Source organism: Schistocerca cancellata, chromosome 10, assembly GCF_023864275.1.
Source record: "Schistocerca cancellata isolate TAMUIC-IGC-003103 chromosome 10, iqSchCanc2.1, whole genome shotgun sequence".
Lineage (NCBI taxonomy): Eukaryota > Metazoa > Arthropoda > Insecta > Orthoptera > Acrididae > Schistocerca > Schistocerca cancellata.
This window is the reverse complement of record NC_064635.1, coordinates 181,681,978-181,698,134: the sequence shown is the minus strand read 5'-3', so window position 1 is coordinate 181,698,134 and position 16,157 is coordinate 181,681,978. Positions and strand designations below refer to the sequence as shown.

At 44.7% G+C, this 16,157-nt stretch overlaps 1 protein-coding gene across 1 annotated transcript in view; it reads right to left on the bottom strand.

The window, feature by feature from the left end:
* LOC126106529 (pecanex-like protein 1) overlaps positions 1 to 16,157 on the bottom strand; it is a 274,178-nt gene that overhangs the window by 243,833 nt on the left and 14,188 nt on the right. Inside the window, exons 3-4 of the mRNA XM_049912855.1 lie at positions 6,936 to 7,246; positions 1,281 to 1,433 (exon numbers count right to left, since the gene is read on the bottom strand). Coding sequence (XP_049768812.1) covers positions 1,281 to 1,433; positions 6,936 to 7,246 — 464 coding nt within the window. The remainder of the gene's footprint in view (positions 1 to 1,280; positions 1,434 to 6,935; positions 7,247 to 16,157) is intronic.

Below are 16,157 nucleotides of genomic sequence, written 5' to 3'. Positions count from 1 at the left end.
GAAAATGCCTTATTGTACTGTGTCATCCATTGTTTTTCGCATTCTGATGATGAGTGTTCATGACCTGTCGCCGCTCGCGAATTGTCTCATTAGCGAAACAATGGCAAGAGACTGCTATTTGTTGTTATTTACATTGCTGCTTTCTTTGATAATGATCAACAAGAACCAAATAATAGACTGTGTATGATAGAAGATGTTCTGAATGAGAGTTTAGTTAAAATTTTTCTCCGTTTGAAAATCTTTGCAGGCGCCTCTTTAGTACATTACATTCTGCACAGAAATTAGAGACATCTTAGATTTAAAAATCTAGTCAATTGCCGTGTTTCATTTCTGACTGTATCACTATTAGGCATAAGAATAATACGAATATAAACATGACACGATATGTATATTCTTGCACGTTCGCTGTTGTCTCACTCTAGTTACGTAGTTTATTAGGCAGACAGAATTTAAATGAGATAGCAGCACAACACGAAACAATACATGGTAAAATGTTTATATTCGTATTATTCTTACGGTGAAGAGAACACTGCACGTGATTCACAATTCATAAAAGTTTCTATCAGCAATCATCTCCTCTCACAGGTAGGAAAAAATTCAGAACATACAGTTGGCCATATTGACACACATCCCAAACAGTCTTGCCAGTGGATTTTCGTATTACATTGAAATGCTGCTACATTCGAAGATGAACAATACAGAATTTGTATTTACTTCGTTGGATAATGTATGAAAATGCAGTGGTCGAAACTCGTGGCGGAGAAGAAAAGCTCGTTTTCCACCTTTTTTTTAAATTTATTTACTAATGCAGAGGTTTTGGCGCCAGTATTTATCTTTGTGCCTGCAAAGCATGCCTGTGTAGCGCTACATATATTTGAAGGCAGAAGTTAGTTGTGGCGGCACCTACCAACATTTTTCAGAACTTCCGCTTCCGCCACAGGCGGTTTTTTGGATTACAAAAACCGGAAAAAAATTGCGGCTTAGATTCGAGTAAATACGGTACCTTTTACCCCTCCACGTTACCTCCTCTGGTCAGCTCAAGCAACCACTCGTCCAAAGTAAGTCCACATTTCTATCGCCGATTCCAATGCAAAATTACAGCTCTCACCAAATATTCTTTCAATTTGCCAACTTATCAGAGGCTTCAATATTTCGATGCCTTCCTCACCGCATCTCGCCTCATGAGCAAAGCGTATCGTGTAATGGAATTCAGAGAATTAAACAAATTGCACTAACAGTACACCAACGATATAAGCACAACAGGTTGCAACGTGACCCACCGCGCGTCTTCGAGCCTCGGAGAGACCAGTTGTGGTCCGCCTGCGTACAGGCCTCCGCACGGTGCACCGACACGCGCTCCACCACCGGCCTCAGTACTGCGACCTCCTCGCTGCTCTCCGAACTGTTCTTGCGGTGGACATCCACTTTCAGGTCTGGCAAACAGGCAGAAAATATCTTATTCCAAAAACATCTGTCTCGTGCTCAGTGCAACAAAGATACAGACATTGCCACATTGTTCTGTATGAATTACATTTTTTTCCCATTAAGCCCGTAGGTTTTCTTAGGTTAGGTTCAGCTCAACTGTGTAAAACTAGAGTATAAAAAAACGGCTGAAACAGGTTGGCGATGTGTTTTGATATTGTATGCTCACCTTCAACGGCTCTCTGTCTACATTGGATTTACAGAATCTACAACAGTGTTCATCTGGATGATGATGATGATGATATCTTTTCATGTTTGGGTCGTCAGTCACATTAAATTTTTTGAAGGAAGTCATTTACCAGTGTTCTTCATTTGAAATATACTTGTGATATAATTCTCTTAAATTTTTCATTCTTTTTTGCCACTCTAAGATCAGTCACTTCATTCAGACTGAATGCCATTTGTTCATCACAGCCTACATTTTAACGAAGTAAAAGTTGATTCTGATGTCACGTAATACTTTTCCTTACAACTTAATATTGTTTGAGGTTACCCATCTGCTTTCATATTAAACACTCTATTTATACCTAAATCAGCTTCTACTATGCAATTAAACTGTTCGCATTTGGTTTCCTTTTCAGAAATTTTTCTAAATATTACTAACATTTATGGGTGATGGATGAGATAATGACCAGAATGGCACAAGTAATTGAGGAAGGAAACATGAAAGCAATGGCATTTTCAGACTGTTGGATGATCCAGGAAATCAAGGAAGAGGAAGTGAAGGAGCAGTTGATGTACGGCAAGGAATAAGATGAGGATATACAATGAAATTTAGCATAAGTAAGTGTGAAATAATGATCATGACAGGGAAGATGGGGAGAGTCACAAATGGAATAACAATTGGTGGGGAAAGACTGAGGAGGATGGAAAGTTTTGAGTATGGTATCAGAGAAACTTAATACAGGAGAATGGAAAAAATTTCAGAAATAAATGAGAGAGGGAGACAAGCAGAAGCATTCTGGAGGAGTGTCAGAAGCTCAAAATAGAGGACGGATGTCCCTCAAAACAGCAGAAGGTTTATATACTGGGCGTACTACATTCCAGTCTGACATATGCCTCAGAGACCAGTGCAACAAAGTTAGATAGGTTAAGAAATGAGAGGATCAGAGAATAAGTGAAGGAGCAACCATTACAGGATTGGAGAGGATAGGACAGGATAATCAAGCTTTACATGGTACAGATAAGTTAAGCAAATAGATGAGAAGAGGATACCCGGGCAACACACAAGATGGAAAGAAAGATCAGGAGGAAGAATAAGAAACAGTTGGCTGGACAGAGTGAAAGACTGTGTGCTAAATAATGAACACTAGATAAAGGTGGAGATGATGATTAGTAACATTTATTGTAAATCAGAATCATCTCTTATTCACAGTGGTGTAATGGGTTTTGCAGGGGATGGCTTCCCTCAAATAAACCTTCAAATCCCAAAACAAGAGCACTGCTCAACTAACTTTTTGACATTTTCTTTAAAAAGCATTTTGAAGCAGCTGAGATATCTCCATCTAAGTATGAGTCAAAATACACTGTTATAAATATGATTTGCATGTGAACAGAATTGGCAGCCTGTGATGGTCCTCAAATTTTATTTTGATCAACTGAATCACACAGAAAATTGGGTTTCAGTAAAATCTGAAATGGTAAAAATGATAGTCTGATAAAAAGATATTTCGTTATCCTGAAGTAGGGCACGACTGACACCACAAGAATGATGTCATACAACACTATAACAAAAGAACAGTCCTCGGCTGAATGGGGCGGGGGAGTTTTGCCGGGAGTTAGAGAAGGTACGAAAAGAGTGGTGGGAGTGACAGGTGATGGTTTGATTTGGCACCTTCAGATGACACTGAGTATTCATATCTGGCAAGGAGATGTTTCTAGCAGTAGGATCAATTTTTTGAAATCACTTATACAGTGATGTAGGATATGTCACCAGGTATCACACCCTGCTGACTTTCACCTCGACAAGACCCCATTAGCAAATAATGGGTGAAAAAAATTTCATAATTTCACATTATGCTCTAGAGTCTTAAAAATAGCAATATTAAACAGGCTGGTGACATAGTATAATAGCTAAGGTACATTCAAAATATGTCTAAGATTTCGAGTTTGAATCTCAGTCAGGTACTACAAAAATTTTTATTTTTCAATCGTTACCGAAATGACTTCCTTAATGTTTTATTCAGTTAACTGGTTTAAATATAATTTTTTTTTATTTTTTTTTTATTTCTAGCAACCTGTCATATCATTTCAATCATTGTTTTAACTTTTGATTTTCTCTCATTTTTTCTTCCTTTCATTCTTTTTCCATTTGGTGTCTACATGCATGTGGATCTAATTATTTTTATTTGTGTATCATAACATTTAAACATTCAAAAATGCTGGTCCATCAGCTGAAAACAAAAGACAAAATGATCTACTTATACTGATGTGCAATGGTGTCAAATGTGTGTTTTTTGTTGAAGACGTACATTTTTACAGTAATTGTCATATATGAACTTAAAGCAAATTCTCGTTGGACTATGGACAAAATAAAGCAGATGAAGATTTAAATAAAAAAAGTGATTATAAGTAAAATGAAATTCAAGCCAAATGAGGAACATACATAAATGCAATAACATGGACAAAAATATAAGATGATAACATGGTAGAAATTAAATCAAAGTTAATACATAATAAATACTTAAACACACATAAAAAAGATTCCAAATTAAAGAAGAATGTTAAAGAGAAAAAATGGGAGCAAATCAAAAAGTCAATATGATGGCCATCATAAAATGAAAAAGTATTAGAAATTTTTTAAAATACATTTAGATTAATTACTTCAATAAAAGTAATGATCAAAGTTATTGTGATAAAGATTAAAAAATAAAAATATCAAAGCACCTAATGATATTCAAATACACAACCTTCTGCATGTGTGGAAAATAACTTAATTATTACACTACACCGTCAGTATGTGTGATAATTCTTTCTTAAGGCTCTAGAACATCACACAAAATTCTGAAATATTCTTACGTCGATTACCTACAAAACAAGGGTCCACCAGGATGAATGACTGCTGGGTGTGATGCATGGACTGTATAAGTCGTTTCAAAAAGTAAACCCTACCCCACAGGACCTGTCCTAGTGAGTGACAACAATGATGGATACCATATCAAAGTGCACTAGATAGAAGTTTTTATTTTGTGCTGAAGGCCAATAATAAGACAACCTTACACACTCTTCATGCTTATGATTAAAACCAGAAGTTTATCAACCTGCTTGGCAGGGTAGGCTACACAACAGTGGCAAGAAATGGTTTTCCAGCCCAACATGTACGCTGCTCAACATGGGAAGCATGTTTTGTTGGAACAGTATCAGCCCACTTTATCAAACTGTTTTAAATGGGCTACGTGTGCAGATGGGCATGGCTGAGGGGAGGCTGATAGGGAGAGAGAGGGGAAAACACACACACACACACACACACACACACACACACACAAACACAGAGAGAGAGAGAGAGAGAGAGAGAGAGAGAGAGCGGGGGGGGGGGGGGGGGGGAGCAGGAGGGGTTGTGCAGAGAGAGAAGGGGGCAGGAGGGGGTGGACAGAAAAAGGGGGCAGGAAATAAATAACAGACAGTTGGGAGGAGGAGAAGGAGGAGGAGGTGTTGTTAAGAAGAGAGGTGAGAGGAGATGGATAGGGATAGAGGGGGAGAAGGAGATGGACAAACACAGGGATGGAGATGGGCAGAGAGGATGGAGGGTTGAAAACGAGATGGATATGGAGAGAAGGGGTGGAGCAGATAGGAAAAGGGACTAGAGGAGATGAATAGGGAGAGGTGGGGAGTAGGAGACAGACAGGGAGAGGGGAGATGGGTGCAAAAAGGAGATGGCTAGGAGGGAGGATGACAGGAGGCAATGGAAAGAGATACGGGACCAGGAGACGGTCAGAGAGAGGTGGGATGGAAGATGTGGACAGAGGATGTAAGAGGAGGAGATGGACAGAGGGAGGCAGAAGAGGATATGGTCAGAGAGAAGACTGGAGGAGATAGACATGGGGAGGAGAGGGGCAGGTGGGCCCAAAGATGGCAGAGTAGAAGATGAGTGCAATATGAGTCAAATAAGCATGCGAGTGAAACCACAGGGAAAAGAAACAGTTACATGGAGAACACTACTGGCAACAGATACAGCACGGTTTGAGCTATTTTTTCAACATAATCAGTACCAGAATTTAGATACTTGGCATATTGTGAGATCAACTTTTGTATTCATTTGTTAGAAGTTAGCTGCCTGAGAATGAAATCAGCTTTTGATGGTCATCACTAGCTCTTGGTAAATGTAAAAATGCAGACTGGAGATGCAAAGAAACATATAAATTGCTGGAAGCGAGATCACGACTGTACGGTGGATTATCAGTGCGGAAGACTGACGTGTACTTGCATCCCACACTTCTGTTGAGCGGCTTAATATCAAACAATCACAGCCGTGACATTCTACATCTAGAACAAATAAGTGCAATCTATAAGCAGGTTTAGTCACTGTTGCAGCACGAAAATTACATCACACACAGAGTGTGACACTTGTGAGTGTACAATATTATGCCATCTGATGGGAATGCCGGACATAATTACATGCTGACGCACAGTCTGCTTTGCAAATCATGGCATGCTAACAAATGGAAGCAGACATATTTTGTACATTGTTGCTTGATAATGTCCGCAGTTATGTTATTACCACTTAAATAAAGTATTTGTTTAACATAAAAAATTGCTTCACAAAGCAAAAAGACTTCTTTTAATTACTACTACTACTGTTACTAGTAGTGTGTGTGTGTGTGTGTGTGTGTGTGTGTGTGTGTGTGTGTGTGTGTAAGTGCGAGGGGGGGGGGGGGGGGGGTGGCATGTGCACATTGATGATAATGATTATGATTATATGTACAGGTATACAGGTAGTTTGACAAGGAGAGGACAGTTAGCCAGCAGTTGCAATATAGTAGGAACCCTTCCAGCATTTGCCAGAAGTAATTCATAAAACAATGGAAAATCTTAATGAAGTCATGAGGGTGAAGACTGGAACCTTCATACTCCAGAACACATGGCCTGTAAGTCTATAATAGTTCAACCACATTACGTTTAGCACTAGAACACAACATTGTTTAGCAAAAAAGTTATTTAACGCTCTAAACAGCTAATGCTACACATCTCCTTCATTTCTAAATACTGATTGATGCCACTGTGGAATTATGGTAAGATTCAGTGACTTTTACAGTTTTCTTTGAGGTGGCAGAATAAAATGAGAATGGAATCTTAATGAGAGAAATTTTTCTCCACAGAATCTCTCTTTTTTCCAGCCACAAATTACTTCTGGCCAGTACGGTATACCCCGAACAGGAGAAGAAGAACTGACTGTTCTGCAGCCCACAGTCACTGCCTCGAAAACAGAGAATAATGACATCTACTGCAAACTATACCTATCGTACTGCTGACTCCGTTACTGCGGAATACGGAATCGTCGAGGCTGCCGAGACGCGTGGCACTGGCGTGGCATTCCGTGGACGAGTTGAGCGAGTCGCGGTCACCGCTTCCTCCGCCACCACCCGGCTGGGAGGCGACCCCTCCAGCTGCTGCGCTCACGCCTTGGCCGGAACCGTTCCCGTTGCCAGGCTCCGTGTACGAGTTGCGGGAGCTGCATCCCACCGGCGGGGTGTCGCTCGACCTCTTCCCTCCCGCTGCACCACTGCTGCTGCCCAAGTCCTGCAGTTCGATGCCTTCCTCGGTGGCACTGCACGAGAGCATACAGAGGTACTTATTTCTAAATGTATGAGTCCTCAAAGTTATTACAAATGTTTTGTACTGTCCGTATAAAAATGTGAAAAAAAAAACACACACACACACACACACACACACACATTACTGGAATAATTAAAAATGGCAATATCAGTAGCATAGCAGCCACTGAAATGATTAGACAGTCAACCACATTTATCCTACATCGCGTAGTTGATGGTATGTACAGCAAACCTGCCCCTTTTGCCCAAACCAACAGCTCATTTCATAGAATTAATAGAAGAATAATCTACATATAGTTTTAAAGTCACTTTCTTTGGTTGCCAAATTTGTTCAATATTCAGAAAAATACATTTTCAGCAACTTTCCAGCAGCCATAAATAGTTTAGCTAATAGTAAAGTTCAGTTTGTGAAGAGTATAAAGGATTCATTGTTGGCCAACGACTACTACTCCACTCGAGAATTCCTTAGTAAAACCAGTTATGCAATATTATTAACATCAAATACTAAGTTATATAACATTTGATTTCTACAAATTTTCAGTGCAGTAAAGTGATAAATACACGATGTTTGCATTTCAGATTTTTTTAAACTCATTCCACAACCACGAGGACCATTCCATTTAGCGTCTGTGAAAGGAGCATTAGAATAAGACTTTCTTATCTATCCTTGTTTTACAACATGTTCTATACCCTTAAGGATCTCTTCACTGTAGGAAGACGAATGCTACTACATCCCTCACATACACCAGTGCAACTACAATTTTAGTGTTATGACACAGAGATGATGTAGAATCAAACAATGGAAAATCCGGGTGCTACTCACCATATGGTGGACAGACTGAGTTGCAGATAGGCGCAACACAAAGACTGTCAGAAAGAGAGCTTTTGGCCAACAAGGCCTCTGGTGAAAAAAAACACACACACACACACACACACACACACACACACACACACACACACACACACAACTCGCACACTCTTGGCCACAGTCTCTAGCTGCTGAGGCCACAATCAGCAGCCAGAGACTGTAGTCGTGTGTAAGTTACTTGTGTGTGTGTGTGTGTGTGTGTGTGTGTGTGTGTGTGTGTGTGTGTTTTGTCTATTTTCAACGAAGTTCTCGTTGACCAAAAGCTCTCTTTCTGACAGTCTTTTTGTTGTATCTATCTGCGACTCAGCATATTTGCTGTATGGTGAGTAGCAACGATCCTTTTCATAATGTTGATAGATGATGTATACTATGCTCATTACCTGGTGTTACCCGTTTACTTATCTGTAAGTCACCCCATTCCACTCCTAGCTCATAGTTAAGGTTGGAATATCACCCTATTTCCATTCCTGGCCCTTCCACCCTGTTGCGGTATTTCTTCTTGATAGTACATTATATGTGATCAAAACTGTGTATCAGACCAAGGCCCATATACTCGGGATCTTTGCTTTTCACGGGCAAGTGTTCTACCAACTGAGCTACACAAGCACGACTCATGACCCTTCGGCATGCTTTACTCCCACCAGTACCTCATCTCCTCCCTTTCAAAGTTCAGAGAAGCCCTCCTATGAAACTTGCATATCTAGCACTCCTGGGAAAAAGGATATTGCAGAGGTTTTTTTTTTTTTTTTTTTTTTTTTTGCGCACAACTTCAATGGTCATTAGCGCCCTGACTACTCTAAGAATGCACCGCGAGGCACAAGTTGACAACAACAACTAAAAGGGAAAGCACGATAAAAGACACACTGACAGGCATAGGATTAAAAAACAACATCATCAAATGTCCTTAGCGAGGTTTGTCAAATTGATAAAACGAAGAACACGAGCAGTTGCTCGTGGGTCATCCGCTAAAATGGCATCGAAAGTATTTGGCAGGTTAAGATCGAGGCGCAGTGTGTTAAGATCTGGACAGGACATTAAAATGTTTCTAACCGTCAGCAAGTGCCCACATGGGCAGAACGGCGCCGGCGCAGCCGTCAGCAGATGGCGATGGCTGAACCGGCAGTGTCCAATTCTTAACCGGGCTAAAACGACCTCCTCCCGCCGAGAAGGGCGCGAGGAGGACGTCCAAGCCACGGGAAGAGGTTTTAAGGCCCGAAGCTTGTCGGTAAGTGCAGCCCAATCGGCATGCCACAGCGATAAGATGCGCCGACAAATGACCCCGCTAAAATCGGACGAAGGGACACAACTAGAAGCTGTCCGAGGCTGGAGGACCGCAGCCTTGGCCGCGGCATCTGCAGCTTCGTTCCCAGGGATACCGACATGGCCAGGAACCCACATAAAGCTAACCGGAGAACCGACATCCACCAGCTGCTGAAGAGAGCGTTGGATCCGGTGTACGAAAGGGTGAACCGGGTACGGATCACTGAGGCTCTGGATGGCGCTCAGGGAATCTGAGCAGATGACAAGCAGAATGTCGGTGGCGGCAGATGTAAAGAACAGCCTGGTAGAGGGCAAAGAGCTCAGCTGTGAAGACCGAACAATGGCCATGGAGCCGGTATTTGAAACTTTGTGCCCCGACAATAAAGGAACACCCGACCCCGTCATTGGTCTTAGAGCCATCTGTATAAATGAAAGTCATGTTGATGAACTTCGAACGAAGTTCCAAATAACGGGAGTGGTAGACCGAACCGGGGGTGACCTCTTTTGGGAGCGAGCTGAGGTCAAGGTGAAAGCGGAACTGAGCCTGGAGCCAAGGTGGCGTGCGGCTCTCGCCCACTCGAAAGGTTGCAGGGAGTGAAAAATTAAGGTGTTGAAGGAGGCGACGAAAGCGAACTCCAGGGGGTAGCAGGGCAGAGACATACAACCCGTATTGACGGTCAAGAGAGTCGTCAAAAAAGGAACGATAAGACGGATGGTCGGGCATTGACAGTAGCCGACAGGCATACCGACAAAGCAGTATATCGCGCCGGTAGGTGAGTGGCAATTCGCCAGCGTCAGCATGAAGACTCTCTACGGGACTGGTATAAAATGCTCCGATCGCAAGTCGTAAACCCCGATGTTGTATGGAGTTGAGGCGGCGTAAGATGGATGGCCGTGCAGAGGAGTATACGAAGCTCCCATAATCCAGCTTGGAGCGGACGATCGACCGATATAGACGAAGTAGGACGGTTCGATCCGCTCCCCATGACATACCACTGAGAACACGGAGGACATTTAAAGAACGGGTACAATGGGCGGCCAAATATGACACATGTGGAGACCAGCTAAGTTTCCTGTCAAAGGTAAGGCCTAAAAATTTGGTTGTCTCCACGATTGGGAGAGCAACGGGACCGAGTCGTAAGGACGGTGGGAGAAACTCTTTGTAGCGCCAGAAGTTAATACAGACCGTCTTCTCGGCAGAAAAACGGAAGCCATTGGCGACACTCCAGGAGTAAAGACGGTCAAGAGAACGCTGAAGACAGCGCTCCAGGACACGTGTACACTGCGCACTGCAATAGATGGTAAAATCGTCCACGAAAAGGGAGCCTGATACATCAGCTGGGAGGCAATCCATTATTGGATTGATCGCGATGGCGAAGAGAGCGACGCTCAAAACTGAGCCCTGTGGCACCCCATTCTCCTGGCGAAAGGTGTCTGACAGGACAGAACCCACACGTACCCTGAACTGTCGATCCATTAAAAAGGAACGAATAAAAAGAGGGAGGCGACCGCGAAGGCCCCATGTATGCATGGTGCGGAGAATGCCCGCCCTCCAACAGGTGTCGTAAGCCTTCTCCAAATCAAAGAACACAGCCGCGGTCGGGCGCTTCCGCAAGAAGTTATTCATAATGAAGGTCGACAAGGTAACCAGATGGTCAACAGCAGAGCGGCGCCTACGAAATCCACATTGTACATTGGTAAGTAGGCGTCGAGACTCGAGCAGCCAAACCAATCGAGAGTTAACCATTCGCTCCATCACTTTACAGACACAGCTGGTAAGCGAGATAGGTCGATAACTGGAAGGCAAGTGCTTGTCCTTTCCCGGCTTAGGAATCGGGACAACAATAGACTCGCGCCAGCATGCGGGAACATGTCCCTCAATCCAGATGCGATTGTATGTACGAAGAAGAAAACCTTTACCCGCAGGAGAAAGGTTCTTCAGCATCTGAATATGAATAGAATCAGGCCCTGGAGCGGAGGACCGTGATCGGCCACGTGCGTTTTCGAGTTCCCGCATGGTGAATGGGGCATTATAACTTTCACAATTCGAGGAGCGGAAGTTAGGTGGCCTAGCCTCCTCTGCCTGTTTGCGGGGGAGGAAGGCAGGGTGGTAATGAGCGGAGCTCGAAACTTCTGCGAAAAAGCGGCCGAAGGCATTGGAGACAACCTCAGGGGCCACAAGTACGTCATTCGCGACCTTCAAGCCAGAAACTGGTGAGTGGACCTTAGTGCCAGATAGCCGGCGCAGGCTACCCCAGACAACAGAAGAAGGAGTAAAACTGTTGAAGCTGCTTGTGAAAGCAGCCCAGCTGGCTTTCTTGCTGTCTTTGATAATACGACGACACTGAGCACGTAATCGTTTATAATTGATACAATTCGCCACTGTAGGGTGGCGTTTAAATGTGCGTAAAGCACGTCGACGAGAACGTAAAGCGTCTCTACATGCTGCGGTCCACCAGGGGACCGGTACGCGACGTGGAGAAGAAGGAGGGTGAGGGATGGAATATTCAGCAGCAGCGAGAATGACTTCCGTGAGGTGTGCGACCTGACGATCGCAGCTTGCGAAGGTTTGATCCTGAAAGGTCGCCCTGGAAGAGAAGAGCCCCCAGTCTGCCTTGGAGATGGTCCAACTAGAGGAGCACGGAGAGGGGGTATGCTGCAGGAGATGGATAACACACGGGAAGTGGTCGCTCGAATATGTATCCGAAAGGACATACCATTCAAACCGGCGTGCAAGTTGGGGAGTACATATAGAGAGGTCTAAATGGGAATAGGTGTGAGATGTGTCCGAAAGAAAAGTAGGGGCGCCAGTATTGAGGCAGACAAGATTGAGCTGGTTGAAAAGGTCTGCTAACAAGGAGCCCCTCGGGCAGGATGCTGGAGAGCCCCAAAGGGGATGGTGGGCATTGAAGTCTCCAGTTAACAAAAATGGTGCAGGTAGCTGAGCAATAAGTTGCATCATGTCTGCCCTGGTAACGGCAGATGACGATGGAGTGTAAACGGTACAAAAGGAAAACGTAAAAGTGGGGAGAGTAATGCGGATGGCAACTGCCTGCAGGCCGGTGTGCAACGTGATGGGATCGTAGTAAATATCATCCCGGACCAGCAACATAACCCCTCCATGAGCTGGGATACCTACCACAGGGGGTAGGTCAAAACGCACAGAGGTGTAGTGTGCCAAGGCAATTTGATCGCATGGGCGTAGCTTCGTTTCCTGGAGGGCTACGACGAGCGGACGGTGCAAGCGGAGCAGCAACTTCAAGTCCTCTCGGTTGGAGCGAATGCTGCGAATATTCCAGTGAATAAGTGCCATCGTAACAAAAGGAAGATGAGAGAAGGGGTCACCTCGAAGGCCGCTTAGGGCCTGGCTTCGAGCGAGCACTGCCGCCGCTATCAGTAGGCGGACAGTCATCGTCCATTGGGTCTATAGGGTCTTCGGCCATCTCGGGAGGATGGCCGGGAGGGGGGGCTACCTCCGCCGGTGAACGGCCAGATGTACGGCTACGAGCGGTGCGGCCAGGCAAAACGGATGACGGCCTGGGGCGGCAACCGCTGGGTGGCGCAGGAGAAGAAATGCGCCGTGGCGGAGAAGGAGAACTGTGCTTCCTATGCGCCTTTTTGGAAGGACGTTTGGTGGAAGTACCGGTCGAAGGCTGGGAGGTCGAGGTACGGAGGAAGTCTGCACGGGATGGTTCCTTCTTGAAGGCCCGTGCATCTGACTTCGGGGTCTTCGTCTTAGCAGAAGCTGAGGAAGGGGCTGGTGTCTGTGGGGTGATGGGAGGAAGAGGAGACGTCGACCGCGCGATCTTAGCACTGGCCGAACGGACGACCGTGGTGCTGAAGGTCAGATTGCATGTCTGGGTTGCTACCTCCCGGGTAGTCCGAGGAGAGGCGAGGACAGTACTATATTTCCCCGCTGGGAGCAGCGTGGGCTTCCTACTAGCCAATAGCTTGCGAGCAGCCGAGGTGGACACTTTCTCTTTGACCCGAATTTCTTGGATACAGCGTTCTTCCTTATAGACAGGACAGTCGCGGGAGGATGCGGCATGGTCACCCTGACAGTTCACACAACGAGGAGACGGAGGTGGACAGTCACCCTCATGGGCATCACTGCCACAAGTGACACATTTAGCCGCATTGGAACAAGACTGTCGAGTGTGATTGAAACGCTGACACTGGTAGCAGCGCGTAGGTGTCGGGACATAGGGGCGAACAGAAATAACCTCGTAGCCCGCCTTGATGCGCGATGGCAGCTTAACACTATCGAAGGTCAAGAAAAGTGTCCGGGTCGGTACAAGGTCATTGTTGACCTTTTTCATGACCCTATGGACAGCCGTCACGCCCTGCTCAGCGAGGAAAGATTGAAGCTCCTCGTCAGTCAATCTGTCGAGGGAGCTAGTATAGACTACACCACGAGACGAATTCAAAGTTCGGTGGGCCTCCACCCAGACAGGGAGCGTGTACAGGAGGGTGGCCCGAAGCAGTTTTTGTGCCTGAAAGGCACTTTCAGTTTCTAGTAATAAGGTGCCGTTTCGCAACCTGGTACAAGATTTGACAGATCCGGCTATGGCATCTACGCCCTTCTGAATAACGAAAGGGTTGACAGAGGAAAAATCCTTTCCGTCCTCAGATCGAGAAACTACGAGGAACTGTGGGGCAGGCGGTAGTACTTTTGTCACTGTTGGCTGGTCACGTTTCCGTTTTTGGGTCGAAGTCGAGAGAGATGGAGTAGAATCCATTGCGGAGGAATCCCCCATGATTGCCAGCGTCTCCGATGGCGCGCTCCTTCCTTGTGGGGACCCTCTCAGAGGGCACTCCCGCCTTAGGTGAATGTTTACACCTCAGGTCACACCTCCCGAGAAACAGACGGAGGGACCAATCGGCATGGTCAGAAGGTATCAGCTCAGGCAATCACCCCTCCCCGGGCCTGGCCTTTACCAGGGGGTACGCGCGTGCCTTACATGTCTACCCAGGGCGGGGACTTACGCGTTACCCCGTCACCGGCTACGCGTGCGAACGCGTGGGTCGGCCTTCAGGCACGCACAGGGAGGAAGGAAGAAGAGGAAAAAGAAGAAAGAGAGGGAGAAAGAGGACTGACTGTCTCAAACGCCGAGGCGGAGACCAGAGAAGGCAAGGAGAAGAAGGCAATGAGAAAGCAAGGAGAAGAAGGCAATGAGAAGGCAAGGAGAAGAAGGCAATGAGAAGGCAAGGAGAAGAAGGCAATGAGAAGGCAAGGAGAAGTCAAGGGAAAGAGTAAGGAAGACAGTGAGGTGGAGAAGAGCAAAGAAAGGAACCAACAAAAGGAAGGAAGAGACGAGAAGTGAAAACCAAAAAGACCACGATTATAGGTCGTGGAACCGTCCGTCTCCGGACGCAGGCGCTAACTACCCCCGTGAGGGGGATGGACTCCTTTTAGTCGCCTCTTACGACAGGCAGGAATACCTCGGGCCTATTCTAATCCCCGGACCCGCAGGGGGGATTGCAGAGGTGTTACTTGGCCACAGACTGGGGGATGTTTCCAGATGAAATTTTTCACTCTCATAGTCAATGGTAAAGTAGCACCATTAGTGACACATTCCTTCATCTATGACAACTCAATTAAAAAGACTGGATCTTTAACAGTATTTTACAGCCTCACTCCACACATATATTATCATTATCTGCAAGTCTTCATCAGATGAGATATCTGCAAATTACGAAAAAGGAGGTAGTAAAGCGATAAGAGAGAGATTGAAAATCAAAATAGTAGTCACTTTACACTGTTATGTAGTTAACATTAGCCTTCAGATCCAGCAATTAGAGCTCTGATATGTTTACATTGCAGGTACGTCTCATGACCCCTTTAGTTAATGAATTACTATGTAATGACCTCTTTAGTAAATGAATTGGTACGTAGTGTAGTTAAGTGCATAATTAAGCTGTGTATAAAAGTTAAATGATTTGTAATTTTGTTTTCTAGTATTTTACTACCCCTTTTTATTTTTTTAAACAGGTTATTTGATAATTGCTAAGAAGTCGAAACTGGTAATGAAACCATTTGTGTGGTTCAAGGCTGTCAAATGCAATAAAAGAATAACTGTAATAAAAGAATTAATTGCAAGACAGTCACCAAGTTCCTTCGTGTTACACGGTTAGCCTATGAAAGAACAGATCTCTTTGTCAAGAGTAAAATTAAGAAATGACCTCACTCACACACATGGCCACTGCCAACCACGAAACTGGATGCCACTTGGTGACACTGAGGGCACATGACAGTGTAGGCAAAATATATACTTGGGGAAGAGACACATGGGAAATTATTCTGGTGGTGATATGAGCCACAAATGGGGAAATCCAGAAACATAAGCAACTTTGACAAAGGGCAGACCTGTCGCAGCCCACTGTCTGAGAATGAGCATCTCTACAATGAAGAAAGTGGTCAGCTATTCACGTGCTACTTTCGTGAGCAATAATAGTCAAATGAGCTAAGAACGCAGACATAAAACCAATTGACCACCTCTATAGTGAATTAAAGATATTGGTAAATAATGAAAGTTACACAATTAAACCATGTCCTCTATCACCGATGTATAGAATCTTTAATGGTGGCTAGTTTTGAACTATTGTGTTCATTTTCAAACCACTGCCTGCATCTCTAATGTCTGACTGTCATATAATTCAAACAAAACATTCAAATTACGTTACAGTCAAATATCAATAATTACACAGGAATTACAGTATTACCCTTAGAACACAAAATCTTACCGAAAAATCTTCCGGGCATATTAAATCCTCAA